This window comes from Epinephelus lanceolatus, chromosome 23 (genome assembly GCF_041903045.1).
Source record: "Epinephelus lanceolatus isolate andai-2023 chromosome 23, ASM4190304v1, whole genome shotgun sequence".
Taxonomy (NCBI): domain Eukaryota; kingdom Metazoa; phylum Chordata; class Actinopteri; order Perciformes; family Serranidae; genus Epinephelus; species Epinephelus lanceolatus.
In genome coordinates, this window is record NC_135756.1 from 338,360 (window position 1) to 353,936 (window position 15,577).

A 15,577-nucleotide genomic window follows, 5' to 3' on the forward strand; every position below is an offset into this window, starting at 1 on the left:
TTGATTGATAACCTTGATAACTGAGCAGAGTGAACAAAAGCACAGAATCAGTTGATGTCACAAACATATTTAATATTTTTATATCACAGATGTAACAAAGAATAAAATCGCAGTAACAGTTTGTTTCTTTGTTTGTTTGGAGACGCCGTCAGGAGGTTTGCTGAAAATAAACAAATAAAGTTAAGATAAAATTAAATAAAGTTTTAATATGAAGTGTGAACGGTGTCATGTTTCTCACCAGCAAAGCTCGGCCTTTAGTTTCTATCGGCAGCAGGAAGTTTGCCAGAGAGCAGATCACACACGCCACGGCGAACGGAGTGAGCGCCAGAATCACAGACTGAGACATCAGCACCTGAAGTACACACACAATGATGTCACACACCTGAGGACTCATCTTGGAGGTTCTGTGGCAGGAGACAATGAACTCACCTGAGCAATAAACGGAGCGATCATTCCTCCGATGCGACTGAACGACGTACAGAAGCCCATCCCCAGAGACCGCGCCACCGTGGGGTACACCTGAGGGACGAGACCACCTGACACCTGAGACCTGGTCCATAAACAACTGTTACCTGATCAATGACAGGTAACACCACCCACCAACACCAGCACAGTGTGGACGTACCTCAGCAGTGTAAATATAAACCACATTAAAGTTCATGGAGACCAGAGACCGGAGCAGGAACAGCAACACCGTGAACCCAAACCTGAAGGAGACAAAAACAGGGTCAGAGAGTCCTCATAGACCTGTGGATGTCTCTATAAACCTGGAGGTGTCCTCATAGACCTGTGTCTAGTCAGACTGGATGTCTTCATAAACCTGGAGGTGTCCTCATAAACCTGTCCCCAGTCAGACTCCAGCAGTGACAGATCCTTACATGGTGGTGCAGATGTTGATCATCATGAAGACGATGGCAGCGAGCAGCTGAACCACCGTCAGACTCATCCTCCGTCCAACCACGTTCAGCAGACAGATGTTTAATGGGACCACTGAAAGGACAGAGGGGGGCAGGAGGACAGAAGGCAGAGGAGGACAGTGGAGGACAGAGAGGGACAGAGGACAGAGGACAGAGTAGGACAAAGGAGGACAGAGGGGGACAGAGGACATGGGACAGGAGGACAGAGTAGGACAGAGGAGAACAGAGGAGAACAGAAAAGGATGTTCAATAAATAAAATGAGACGTTGTGGCTTTAATTAAATACTTGTTAAATTAAACCGTCTGGTTGGTCGTCAGGTTTCAGATGGGCGGAGTCTCAGTGTGAGGGCGGGGTCTCAGTGTGAGGATGGGGTCTCTGTGTGAGGGTGGAGTCTCAGTGTGAGGGTGGCGTCTCTGCGAGGGCGGGGTCTCTGTGTGAGGGCGGAGTCTCTGTGTGAGGGCGGAGTCTCAGTGTGAGGGCGGGGTCTCTGTGCGAGGGCGGGGTCTCTGTGTGAGGGTGGAGTCTCAGTGTGAGGGTGGAGTCTCATATGTGTGACCTCGCTGAGGCTGCTGATGAGCAGCGTCTGGTAGTTGTTAAATTAAACAGTCTGATTGGCGGCTGGTCGTTAGGTCTGTGGGCGTGTCTGATGGTGATGTCACTGAGTCTTACGTGCAACCTCGCCGAGGCTGCTGATGAGCAGCGTCTGGTAGTCGCTGAACTGGAAGGGGATGCAGTAACACAGCCCGTCCTCATGGCGGTGTTTGACCTGATGCTCTTGGTCGGCATCCGTCATACACAACAGGTTCTTCTCCAGCAGCTCCGAGCTGCTCAGCACCGAGCCGTAGTATGCAAAGGACGCCACGAACCTGGCGGACGAGAGACGCCACAACGTGAGATGTGGAGCGTGTTTATCGGACAGGTGATGAAACAGAAGTGGAGGAAGTGACATGTTACCAGGAGTACCACAGCAGGACAGACGTCCTCCTGAAAGACGAGTTCAGCAGAATCCTCCAGTTTCCTCTTTCCCTCTGAAACACACGCCGTCACGTGACATGATGACATCATCACTTATCGCAAACACTCAGCTGATGATGTCACTGAACATACCACCACCGGCTCCACGAGGCGTCCCGGGGGAAGAGACGCTCGGTTCATCTGAGCGATTCGCTGCAGAGTCTCAACGGCGGCGCCGACGTTTCCTGCTGAGACATTATAACGAGCCGACTCTGGGATGTACTGAGACAGACAGGGGGACAAGGAGACAGACAGGTGAGGACAGAGAGATAGACAGGTGAGGACAGAGAGACAGATAGGTGAGGACAGAGAGACAGATAGGTGAGGACAGGTGAGGACAGAGAGACAGATAGGTGAGGACAGAGAGACAAACAGGTGAGGACAGGTGAGGACAGGTGAGGACAGAGAGACAGATAGGTGAGGACAGAGAGACAAACAGGTGAGGACAGGTGAGGACAGGTGAGGACAGAGAGACAGATAGGTGAGGACAGAGAGACAGATAGGTGAGGACAGGTGAGGACAGAGAGACAGATAGGTGAGGACAGAGAGACAGATAGGTGACAGAGAGACAGATAGGTGAGGACAGGTGAGGACAGAGAGACATAGGTGAGGACAGAGAGACAGACAGGTGAGGACAGGTGAGGACAGAGAGACAGATAGGTGAGGACAGGTGAGGACAGAGAGACAGATAGGTGAGGACAGAGAGACAGATAGGTGAGGACAGGTGAGGACAGAGAGACAGATAGGTGAGGACAGAGAGACAGATAGGTGACAGAGAGACAGATAGGTGACAGAGAGGTGAGGACAGAGAGACATAGGTGAGGACAGAGAGACAGACAGGTGAGGACAGAGAGACAGATAGGTGAGGACAGGTGAGGACAGAGAGACATAGGTGAGGACAGAGAGACAGACAGGTGAGGACAGAGAGACAGATAGGTGAGGACAGAGAGATAGACAGGTGAGGACAGAGAGACATAGGTGAGGACAGAAAGATAAACAGGTGAGGACAGAGAGATAGACAGGTGAGGACAGAGAGATAAACAGGTGAGGACAGAGAAACAGATAGGTGAGGACAGAGAGACAGACAGGTGAGGACAGGTGAGGACAGAGAGACAGATAGGTGAGGACAGAGAGACAGATAGGTGAGGACAGGTGAGGACAGAGAGACAGATAGGTGAGGACAGAGAGACAGATAGGTGAGGACAGGTGAGGACAGAGACAGACAGATGAGGACAGGTGAGGACAGAGAGACAGACAGGTGAGGACAGGAGGACGTGTCACCTTGAACAGGAAGATGAGGATGATACTGGGAGTGACGGAGATCCGGATCATCCACCTCCAGCCCAGACTGGGAACCACCAACATCCCCAGTAAGATGATCAACATGGAGCCTGTCATCCAGAAGATCTGAGGGACAGAGAGACAGATAGAGGACAGACAGACAGACAGACAGAGAGCATGATGGGACATATTAACCAACCTTGAGTCTCTTGTTCCATCAGAACACTTTGACTTAAATCAGTAGAATCTATCAGTGTTGAGATGAGACAGCTGGACAGAGACATGGAGGACTGAGACAGCTGGACAGAGACATGGAGGACTGAGACAGCTGGACAGAGACATGGAGGACTGAGACAGCTGGACAGAGACATGGAGGACTGAGACAGCTGGACAGAGACATGGGAGACATGAGTTCAGATCTGGATCTTCAGACTCAGTATGAGACAATATGTGACTGATGGTTCTGACTGGAGACCCTCAGGGACCTGATCTCAGTCTGATACTGTTTACTGAGGACGTCCTGTTCTGATCCCAGAGACCAGGACCAGGTCTGATTCCAGAGACCAGGACCAGGTATGATCCAGGTCTTTAGAACTGATAAGGATCAGATCCTGGTTTTAATGTCAGCTGTCACACTGATGGTTTATTATTAATATCATCAATGTCACAACAGCTGAGGTGTGGATGAATGGATGATGTCAGAGTGATGTCAGAGTGATGTCAGAGTGATGTCAGAGTGATGTCAGACTCACAGAGGCGAGCGGCAGCAGAGACGCTCGGTACTTTGCAGGAATAAACTCAGTCTTCAACACAAACCTGAAACAATAACATGGACGTCACTCACACTGTGTGTGTGTGTGTGTGTGTGTGTGTGTGTGTGTGTGTCAGTGTGTGTGTGTGTCAGTGTGTGTGCTGACCCCTGTGACACCCCAGCGACGCCGCAGCCCACCATGCTGCGCAGGAAGATGAACCAGCTGTACGACGGAGCGAACGAGGTCAGCAGAGAGAAGTATGCGCTCCACACAAAGCCGCCAAACACCACCTGACAACACATACACACAACAATATACACACATACTGTAACATGACACTGTATATCAATAACATATTATATAGAAACCTTTGGTCCAGACATTGATGTAGATGCCACCTGATGTGCTCCACCCACCTGAACACCATTACAGATCAGGTAACCCCCCCCCCGCCCCATGGCAACTCCACTCCCTGATGGCAGTGCGCCACCCCAACAGGAGAATGCACCATGTCACACCACAAACACTGGTCAGGAGCGACCCCGGGGGATGTGACTAAGAGCTCAAGTGGGCATGCTGGTACCTTATCTCACAACCTGCAGGACTCAAAGGATCCGTCAACAACACCTTGGTGCCACACACCACAGGACACCCCCAGAGGTCCTGTCTCCAGGCCCCGACAGGTCAGAGACCCCATCATAGATTGGACTTGGCTCTGACCTGTCGAGGCTGGGCAAAGGACCTCTAGGGTTCTGGTTTGTCCCACAGATGTTTGATCAGATTGGGGTCTGGGGAATGTGAAAGCTGGGTCGATGCCTAAGTTCAATCTTTGTCACGTTCCTTGGACCATTCCTGAGCAGATTCTGCAGTGTGATGTGGTGCAGTGTCCTGCTGGGGGGCTACTGCTGCAGTCGGGGGGGGGGTACTGCCACCAGGGCTACTGCTGCAGTCGGGGGGCTACTGGGGGTATTGCTGCAGTCGGGGGGGGGGGGGGGGGGCACTTGGTCTGTAACAATGTTTAGATGGGTGTGTAAAGAGGCGGGTCCACATGAATACCAGGACCGAAGGTTTCCCTGCAGAACACTGCACTGTAATGAAATGATCAATGTCACTCACTTCACCTGTCAGTGGTCACAATGTTTTGGCTGTTTGTTGATAATGACATATATAATGAAGAAGTTATTGACCTTCCAGCGTCCGTATCTGTCAGCGATGTATCCTCCCAAAACTCCACACAGCATGAAACCCAGGAACACCATCTGAGACACAACAAGGAGGTGGGGAGGAGGAGGGGGAGGAGGGGGAGCTTCAGCATGTGACAATCACCGGGTTTCACTCTGGGATATTTTAAAGAGCCTGAAACACCACGGTGAGAACAAACAGGTGTCTAATTATAATTACAATGATCTTTAATATGTAAACAGGTCTGATCAGGTGTAGTCAGGTGTGAACAGGTGTAGTCAGGTCAGGTATTAATAGACACCTGGATCAGGAATGTTTATAATGAGTCAGTGTGATGTCACCTGACCTGACGAGGCATTGTGGGTATTTAATATGAGACTTGATGTTTATCAGAAGTGTGAGGAGGACAGATCCATATGAGTTTCTCTCTGAGAGATGACCGTTCATATCTCACAGTAAAAAAATGATAAAAAATAAAAATAAACACAGCTGTGTGTAAAATATCATTTGTTCTTTGTTAATAATTAAATCATGTTCAGAACTCTTATTGATGAATGAAATATTAATGAGCTGTGACTCACGGTGGAAACGAGAGCGACCTGCCAGTCGTCTAGATGCCACTCACATCGGATCTCTGGAGAAACTACGGCCAGCAGCATGATCTCCATCGCCTCCACGATCTACACACACACACACACACACACACACACACACACACAGTTACAGAGTCTCTGCTCACAACTGTTTTTTTTCTTTTATTGGAAGAACTGAAATCAAATAAAAGGACGTTGAATCTTTAATCTTCATTGACACTAACAATGACTTTAAACGACAACATGAGCTCAATGCAGACGTATATACTTAGATATCACATTAACTGTGTCAGCCTGTTGCAGCTGTGATCTCTGCTGAGTTAGACTGTGACATTAGGCATATATAAAGCAGCAGCAATCACAGTTTAACGCAGCAGAGATCACAGTTTAACGCAGCAGAGATCATGTTCATATTCACTCTAACAAACAGAATATAAAATACATCTGTTTGCTCTCTTAATCAATAAAAGTTCTGTAAATGTGTCGAAGATCTGCAGTTTTAATTTGATGAACTTCATTTTGTAGAAATTTAACTTCTGTTCTTTCACATGAAATTCTAACTGCCTAATCTTAAATAAGATTCATTAGTTAGTTTATCTGTAATAATCAGACGGATCTGTTTACAACAGCATGTTAGATTGTATATAACATATAAATGTACTGTTTCAATGTACAGTAGATGTAAACTTACGTTGGAGCTCCCCATGATGACAAACAGCAGGACATGAAAGCGTCCGAAGCCGATTGTTTCCACAGCTTCCTCCACAGTGAACGTCTTGTCTGCTGCTGCGCCCACAGTTCAAATAAAGTTTTATTATTTGTTCATTAGAACATTACAAACGGTTCTCCCGTCAGAACAAAGCACACACACGTGTGTATCAGCTGATCCAAAGAGAGATTGTTTTACTTGTTTACATTATTTATTGATGTCTGAAGATGAAAAAAAAACCAACAACAATTACCTGCTGACTGATCAGATTGACTCTCCAGGCTCTCATCAATGAGACACTTCATTGATTTTTGATTTCAGACTCACCATTATTGTTCTTCTTGCTGTCCTGCTGGTTGTCCTGCAGTTCCACCTCCTGCAGCTGGATTGCACTCACCAGCTGAGTCTTCATATAATCCCCCATCCTGAGAACAAACACACAGACGGTGATGTCACGTCTTTACACAGAACCAAACGACAGCGGGATCATGTGGCTCCAGTGTGTGATGTCAGACAATATGATGACACCACCAAGTCAAAAGTGGCGTGACATGTAACACAACAGCATTAGCTGTAACTGTTAGCAGTTAGCACTTAGCTGTTAGTTCACTGGTTTTTGTTTTGGTGTATTATCGTGCTGCAGCAGCCGCTCCTCCTCCTGCTGCTGTCTGAGCGTCAGGGCTGCTGCCTCACTTTTACGTGCACACACAGATACACACAAACACGGACTAAAGATGACGCGGTGGAGACAGGAAGTGAAGATAACTTGAGCTGACGATGAATACACTTGTTACTGTGAGTGCAATAAAACCTCCACGAGAAAAAAAGCCAATACTTTATCAATACAGCTGATCAGCAACATGTAGAGAAGTTTTAATGAGCTCTGTCCACAGTCTCTGATCCACCGCCGCTGACATCATGTTGTAAACAAACACAGAGGCTTTACAACAAACAACAACAACTGTTGTTTGTTGTTTGTATCTGTTTTTAGCCTCATTGTAGCCTGTAGCTCTAACTGTTAGAGCTACAGGCTACAGTGAGGCTACTCTGAGTTCAAATGAGGTTTTTCCAAACAACTTTTTATGTCGGGGCTTCAGGACACTTGGATCACTGCGGACGAGCAGTATGGAGATATTTTGTGGTTTCAATGATGTGTTTTTGGACGTTTGAATCTGGGGCGCCGTCAGCCTCCATTAGGTGGAGTTGTGTTGCTACCTCCTCTCCCCTTGGATCTCTGCAAGTGATGTGAGGACTCTAAAACTTCACCTGAGCCTCCCTCGGCATATGGGTGAGTAGATAATGGCTGAGTTTTCATTTTTGGGTGCACTATCCCTGCACTATCCCTTGGGGCATCATCACAATCCCCCTCATTATATTTTATTTTACTTTTACGTATCTATTGAATTTTCCCTCAGTGCACTTTTTTGTTTGTTTTGTGGACAGTTGTTGTTTGTTATTAGTTTACAGTTTGATAGTTAAAAAATAATAAAATGTCATCATTAATAATAATAATTATCAATAATCAATAATGAATCGCCATCTGTGAAAATAAAACCTGTTCTCTGACTGTTAAAGTTTATTTCTCTCTTCTGTTGTTTTCATGAGTTTAGTTTGATGGGTTTTTGCTTCCTGTCAGTCTCACACAGTTTATAATAAATATTCACTTCATGTGTTCACCTCATTAATGTTTTCTATCTGACAGGTTTCATTAAGTCTAATATGAGTTATATTGATTTCTTCAGCAGGTCTCACAGAGCTGTAACCCTGAGCAGAGGAAACAGCTGTGACTATAGTTTCCTGTTGTTTCTCCACGTCGTCTCAGTCAGTTCTGCCTGAGGTGAAACATTTACATATTCATTCAGGGATAAAAACACATTTCATATTCACTGTACAGACTCCTGCAGTATTTACACTGCGTGATATTACAGTTTTCTCTTCCTGAACTTTTCCAGTCCTCAGTTGTTGTTTCTCTTTCACTGTGTCACCTGTAACTCAAAGTTGTTTCATAAACATGTGATAAATCTACTTTCAGTCGGCGTCCATTTTCTATGAGATGCTGAATTAAATTGTTTTTTAAACTGACCTCTTCTGAATGTTTTATTAATTTCTGACCTGCAGGGGCTTTAAAAAGTGTTTTTGGTCTGATTCATATTTTAGTTTATTGAATAATTAGTGAGATGTTTTTACCTGCCCAGGTGACCAGGATGTTGTCATGTGTGTGTTTAACTTAAAGTCAGAGTCTTGTGTGGTTTCTCAGAGGAGGAGGAGGAGGAGCACATGTCATATTATGTTATATATTATCAGTTTGACAAGTTTTGTATTTACATTTCCAATTCATGACTGTGTCTGACACACATTTAATCTGTCCTACAGTTTCTGTCACTGCTGCTCCTCTAATACATGGCAGTGTACTCACTGATGCTGCAGCCATTTTGTTTACTATGAGTCAATTAAATAATAATAATAATAATAATAAATAAATAAATAAATAACTATTTCATTGAACTAAAAGCTGAAATATTGTTTGGTTCAAATCAGTGACCTGAGGGGTATTCCAGAAAGCGGGTTTAGTGAAAACTCAGTGTGTGTTAACCCTGAAATGAGGGAAACTCTGGGTTTTCAGTTCCAGGCAGAGAGGTAAATCAAACTCTGAGTCAGTCACCATGGCAACTGAGTCTGTGAACCTAACCTGCTCGCTGGTTAGGTTTTTCTCTGTCTCCTCCCTCTTACATGCTGTTTCATTTCCTCATTCATTCAGTCCGTGTCAAAGCTTGTATCGAAGCGCATTCATTAGCGGAGATTTACCGTCTGTCACAGTCTAAATCCTGCTGGATATTAGTTTGTTACTCAGGACTGTCTTAAGTTACTGAATTTATGCACATCAATCATTTCTTTGGACATCAGTTTTTGTCTTAACATTCAAATATTACACAGCGAGAATTCACCCTCAGCTCAGAATCAAACCTCTGTCCTTTTTATATTTATTATTTTTTATAACATATATAACATTTATAGTTATAGTTCTGGCTACTGTGGTACAATATGTTGAAAGTATGTATTAATATCTGGCAGTATACATGTGTGACAATAGTCATGTGTATAATAACAGTAGAAGTTTGACTAATGACTAATGATGGCAGCAGCAGCAGGAGGCATCTGGCAGGACCACGGCAGCAGCACAACCACACACGTCACGCTGTCCAGGCACCGCTGTGATATGAGTTAATCTGAGAGACAGTGGAGCACAAAGGCTCCGGAGAAGAAGCCGAGTTAGTGACATCCAGAATGGACGAGTTAGCAAGATGCAGTAATAGAATACGAGAGAGAGAGAGAGAGAGAGAGAAGGAGAGAAGGTGCCCGGTGTATTATAGGGGGTCCTCCGGCAGACTAGGCCTAAGTCAGCCTAACTAGGGGCTGGTACAGGGCAAGCCTGAGCCAGCCCTAACTATAAGCTTTATCAAAGAGGAAAGTCTTAAGTCTAGTCTTAAATGTGGAGACGGTGTCTGCCTCCCGGACCGTAACAGGAAGATGATTCCACAGGAGAGGAGCCTGATAGCTGAAGGCTCTGGCTCCTGATCTACTTTTGGAGACTTTAGGGACCACGAGTAACCCTGCGTTCTCAGAGCGCAGTGTTCTGGTGGGATAATATGGCACTATGAGCTCTCTAAGATATGACGGAGCTTGACCATTTAGAGCTTTATAAGTTAACAGTAGGATTTTAAATTCAATTCTGGATTTTACAGGGAGCTAGTGCAGAGAAGCTAAAACAGGAGAAATATGATCTCGTTTCTTAGTTCCTGTTAGTACACGTGCTGCTGCATTCTGAATTAGCTGGAGAGTTTTTAAGGACTTACTAGAGCTACCTGATAATAGAGAGTTACAGTAATCCAGCCTAGAGGTAACAAAAGCGTGGACCAATTTTTCTGCATCTTTTCGGGTCAGGATAGGCCTAATTTTCGCAATATTACGCAGATGAAAAAATGCAGTCCGTGAGGTTTGCTTTAAATGAGAATTAAAAGACAAATCTTGATCAAATATTACTCCGAGGTTTCTTACGGTAGTGCTAGAGGCCAGAGCAATGCCATCTAGAGAAACTATGTCATCAGATAAAGAGTCTCTGAGTTGTTTGGGGCCAAGAACAATAACTTCAGTTTTGTCTGAATTTAACATCAGGAAATTGGTGCTCATCCAGGTTTTTATGTCTTTAAGGCAGTTATGGAGTTTAGTTAATTGATTACTTTCTTCTGGCTTCATCGATAAATACAACTGTGTATCATCCGCATAACAATGGAAATTTATAGAGTGATTTCTAATGATGTTACCTAAAGGAAGCATATATAGCGTAAATAGGATTGGTCCGAGCACAGAACCTTGCGGAACTCCAAAACAAACTTTGGTACGTAAGGATGATTCATTATGAACGTCAACAAACTGAAAACGATCAGATAAATAAGATTTAAACCAGCTTAGTGCAGAACCTTTTAGGCCAATTAAGTGATCCAGTCTCTGCAGTAGAATTTGATGGTCAATTGTGTCAAACGCCGCACTAAGATCTAATAAAACAAGTACAGAGACAAGTCCTTTGTCTGAAGCAATCAGAAGGTCATTTGTAATTTTAACTAGTGCTGTCTCAGTGCTATGATGCACTCTAAATCCTGACTGAAATTCCTCAAATAAATTATTATCATGGAGAAAATCACACAGCTGGTCTGCAACTACTTTCTCAAGGATCTTTGACATAAAGGGAAGATTAGATATTGGTCTATAGTTGGCTAACACCTCTGGATCCAGGGTGGGCTTTTTTAGGAGAGGTTTAATTACAGCTACCTTAAAAGACTGTGGTACATAGCCTGTTAATAAGGATATATTGATCATATCTAATATATGAGTGTTAACTAAAGGTAAGACCTCCTTAAGTAGCCTAGTTGGGATGGGGTCTAAGAGACACGTTGATGATTTAGATGAAGAAATCACTGCGGTCAATTCTTGAAGTGAAATTGGGGAGAAGCAATCTAAATATATATTAGGTCTTACAGCTGTGTTTGAGGTTAGATAGGTACTATCTAAGAACAGGAGGTCATGAATTTTGCCTCTAATAGTTAGAATTTTGTCATTAACAAAGCTCATAAAATCATTACTGCTAAGGGCTAAAGGAATACAAGGCTCAATAGAGCTTTGACTCTCAGTCAGCCTGGCTACAGTGCTGAAAAGAAACCTGGGGTTGTTCTTGTTTTCTTCTATTAATGCTGAGTAATAGTTTGCTCTGGCATTGCGGAGGCCCCTCTTATAAGTTTTGAGACTGTCTGTCCAGATTAAACGAGATTCTTCCAGTTTGGTTAATCGCCAATTCCTTTCAAATTTTCGCGATATTTGTTTTAACCTACGGGTTTGAGAGTTATACCAAGGAGTGAACTTTCTTTGCTTTGTTAACTTATTTTTAAGAGGAGCTACAGAGTCGAGCGTTGTTCGCAGCGAGCCTACGGCGCTATCAACAAAATGATCAATTTGGGAGAGGTTAAAGTCGGCACGGGAAACCTCTGTTACTGAAGGTATTGGTATTGAATTTAACGACGAAGTAATCTTTTCCTTAAATTTTGCGACAGCACTATCTGATAAACATCTAGTATAGTAACTGTTGCTGAGTGGCGTGTAATCGAGTAAAAAGAAATCAAAAGTAATCAGATAATGATCCGATAGCGAGGGATTCTGTGGAAAGACTTTTAGGTTATCAATTTCAATTCCATACGTCAGAGCTAGATCGAGGGTATGGTTAAAACAGTGAGTGGGTTCATGTACACCCTGACTGAAGCCAATGGAGTCTAATAATGAGATAAACGCGGTAGCCAGGGAGTCATTATCAACGTCGACATGAATGTTAAAATCGCCTACAATAATAACTTTATCTGATTTAAGAACTAAACTGGATAAAAACTCTGAGAATTCAGATACAAATTCAGAATACGGGCCAGGAGCACGGTACACTATAACAAATAAAAGTGGCTGTGAGGTTTTCCAGGTCGGATGTAAAAGACTAAGAACGAGGCTTTCAAATGAATTATAATCTAGTTTAGGTTTAGGGCTGATTAACAGACTAGAGTTAAAAATGGCTGCAACTCCCCCTCCTCGGCCGCTGCCTCGAGGAATGTGGGTATTATTATGACTGGGAGGAGTGGATTCATTTAGACTAACGTATTCATCTTGACACAGCCAGGTTTCAGTGAGACTGAGTAAATCAATATGATTATCTGATATTAATTCGTTTACTAACACTGCTTTAGACGATAGAGACCTGATATTTAACAGTCCGCATTTAATTCTCCTGTTTTGTCTTTCTGTCACAGAAGAGGTTTTAATTTTTATGAGGTTGTTATGCACAACTCCTCTTTGTTTAATTTTAGATTTAAATAATTTAGGTGGTCGGGGGACAGACACCGTTTATATAAAACTATGAAAACTATGGGTGGGTAACTGAACTAGAAGCTCAGAGAGGCGTTTAGGACTGCAACTCTCTGTCCTGGTCTCAACTCTGGGTTGTCAGGGATTTAAATTACTAATAAAATTTGCCAGGTTTCTAGAAATGAGAGCAGCTCCATCCAAAGTGGGATGAATGCCGTCTCTCCTAATAAGACCAGGTTTTCCCCAGAAAGTTTGCCAATTATTAACAAAACCCACATTTTTTAAGGACTTACTAGAGCTACCTGATAATAGAGTTACAGTAATCCAGCCTTGAGGTAACAAAAGCGTGGACCAATTTTTCTGCATCTTTTCGGGTCAGGATAGGCCTAATTTTCGCAATATTACGCAGATGAAAAAATGCAGTCCGTGAGGTTTGCTTTAAATGAGAATTAAAAGACAAATCTTGATCAAATATTACTCCGAGGTTTCTTACAGTAGTGCTAGAGGCCAGAGCAATGCCATCTAGAGAAACTATGTCATCAGATAAAGAGTCTCTGAGTTGTTTGGGGCCAAGAACAATAAATTCAGTTTTGTCTGAATTTAACATCAGGAAATTGGTGCTCATCCAGGTTTTTATGTCTTTAAGGCAGTTATGGAGTTTAGTTAATTGATTACTTTCTTCTGGCTTCATCGATAAATACAACTGTGTATTGTTGGGAATAGAATGATTTTATGTGTTTTACTATAAGTTGTGTTTCACTATATAAGTTTTAGATGTGTGAACAATGAGAATACTGAGATGATTTCAGCTGATCTGAATGTGTTTGCTTTGCAGAAGTGGAGAAGTACAGGAGAGGAAGAGACATGAAGTCTGAGGAGCACATACCGCAATGCTTAGATAATTAGTTTCATATATGGTAAAAAGAATAGAAAGTGATATACAGATAGTAAGGTACAGCACGTGTAGGGAGTTGTGTTGTTCTCTCGTCTTTCAAAACAGGAACCACACCCCCACCGCCAGCGGGAAGGAGTCAGATTAACAGGAGGCAGGGGCGTGGTGTGGTGAAGGAGGAAGTGGAACTGCCAATGAGAAGAGGACAACGCCTTGCGTGCACAATGACACTCTGTTACGCTCAAATATACTGGGTCAGGGAAAGGACAGGAGGTCAGACTTCGTGAACTGACACACCTTTGTTGTTCGTCAGGGACGTGAAGTTGAGACCCAGAACTCTGTAATTATATTCCTTTACTGCTTAATAAACTACATTAACTGAGACCGAATATCTTCTCCTATTGCTTCATTAAAGAACACGCAGGACTGAGCTCACACATAGCACATTGGAGAGTAGGATGAGACTCTTAGTCCAACAGTATCATCCGCATAACAATGGAAATTTATAGAGTGATTTCTAATGATGTTACCTAAAGGAAGCATATATAGAGTAAATAGGATTGGTCCGAGCACAGAACCTTGCAGAACTCCAAAACAAACTTTGGTACGTAAGGATGATTCATTATGAACGTCAACAAATTGAAAACGATCAGATAAATAAGATTTAAACCAGCTTAGTGCAGAACCTTTTAGGCCAATTAAGTGATCCAGTCTCTGCAGTAGAATTTGATGGTCAACTGTGTCAAACGCCGCACTAAGATCTAATAAAACAAGTACAGAGACAAGTCCTTTGTCTGAAGCAATCAGAAGGTCATTTGTAATTTTAACTAGTGCTGTCTCAGTGCTATGATGCACTCTAAATCCTGACTGAAATTCCTCAAATAAATTATTATCATGGAGAAAATCACACAGCTGGTCTGCAACTACTTTCTCAAGGATCTTTGACATAAAGGGAAGATTAGATATTGGTCTATAGTTGGCTAACACCTCTGGATCCAGGGTGGGCTTTTTTAGTAGAGGTTTAATTACAGCTACCTTAAAAGACTGTGGTACATAGCCTGTTAATAAGGATATATTGATCATATCTAATATATGAGTGTTAACTAAAGGAAAGACCTCCTTAAGTAGCCTAGTTGGGATGGGGTCTAAGAGACACGTTGATGATTTAGATGAAGAAATCACTGCGGTCAATTCTTGAAGAGAAATTGGGGAGAAGCAATCTAAATATATATTAGGTCTTACAGCTGTGTTTGAGGTTAGATAGGTACTATCTGAGGACAGGAGGTCATGAATTTTGCCTCTAATAGTTAGAATTTTGTCATTAACAAAGCTCATAAAATCATTACTGCTAAGGGCTAAAGGAATACAAGGCTCAATAGAGCTTTGACTCTCAGTCAGCCTGGCTACAGTGCTGAAAAGAAACCTGGGGTTGTTCTTATTGTCTTCTATTAATGCTGAGTAATAGTTTGCTCTGGCATTGCGGAGGCCCCTCTTATAAGTTTTGTGCACAGTGACAGAGGGATGTCGTATGCTGTAAAGCCCTGTGAGGCAAATTGTGATTTGTGATATTGGGCTTTATAAATAAAATTGATTGATTGATTGAAGGATCAGACTGTTAGTCTGTTAGAGCAGCTCCCAAATGTTTATTGCACATAATGTGTAGGTCTAATTATTTAAATTTTAAAAATGGGTATGAAGCTTCAGACACGTAGTATCAATGACTAATGATCTCTATCACTGATGTCACTGGTCGTACTGATGGAACATAATTCCTATAGCCTAATATTGGGGATTATATGTTCATATTTCTGAGTGAGCAATGGTGCAGCATTTCAGTGTC

General features: G+C 43.2%; 1 protein-coding gene across 5 annotated transcripts in view; it reads right to left on the reverse strand.

Annotated features, from left to right (window-relative positions):
• Positions 1-51: 51 nt before the first annotated feature.
• Positions 52-15,577, reverse strand: part of svopl (SVOP-like) — a 28,808-nt gene continuing 13,282 nt past the window's right edge. The window contains exons 2-16 of one of the 5 annotated variants that reach the window (XM_033614492.1): positions 6,777-6,874; positions 6,432-6,523; positions 5,729-5,827; positions 5,153-5,224; positions 4,131-4,255; positions 3,966-4,029; positions 3,214-3,339; positions 2,026-2,154; positions 1,873-1,946; positions 1,588-1,784; positions 879-990; positions 626-707; positions 430-519; positions 239-352; positions 52-160 (exon numbers count right to left, since the gene is read on the reverse strand). In XM_033614492.1, coding sequence (XP_033470383.1) covers positions 149-160; positions 239-352; positions 430-519; positions 626-707; positions 879-990; positions 1,588-1,784; positions 1,873-1,946; positions 2,026-2,154; positions 3,214-3,339; positions 3,966-4,029; positions 4,131-4,255; positions 5,153-5,224; positions 5,729-5,827; positions 6,432-6,523; positions 6,777-6,873 — 1,485 coding nt within the window. In that variant the 5' untranslated portion in view covers position 6,874 and the 3' untranslated portion in view covers positions 52-148. Of the gene's footprint in view, positions 161-238; positions 353-429; positions 520-625; positions 708-787; positions 991-1,587; positions 1,785-1,872; positions 1,947-2,025; positions 2,155-3,213; positions 3,340-3,965; positions 4,030-4,130; positions 4,256-5,152; positions 5,322-5,728; positions 5,828-6,431; positions 6,539-6,776; positions 6,875-15,577 lie in introns of those variants that run through there. The other 4 variants (XM_033614490.1, XM_078165340.1, XM_033614493.1 and 1 more) reach the window with 4 other exon arrangements.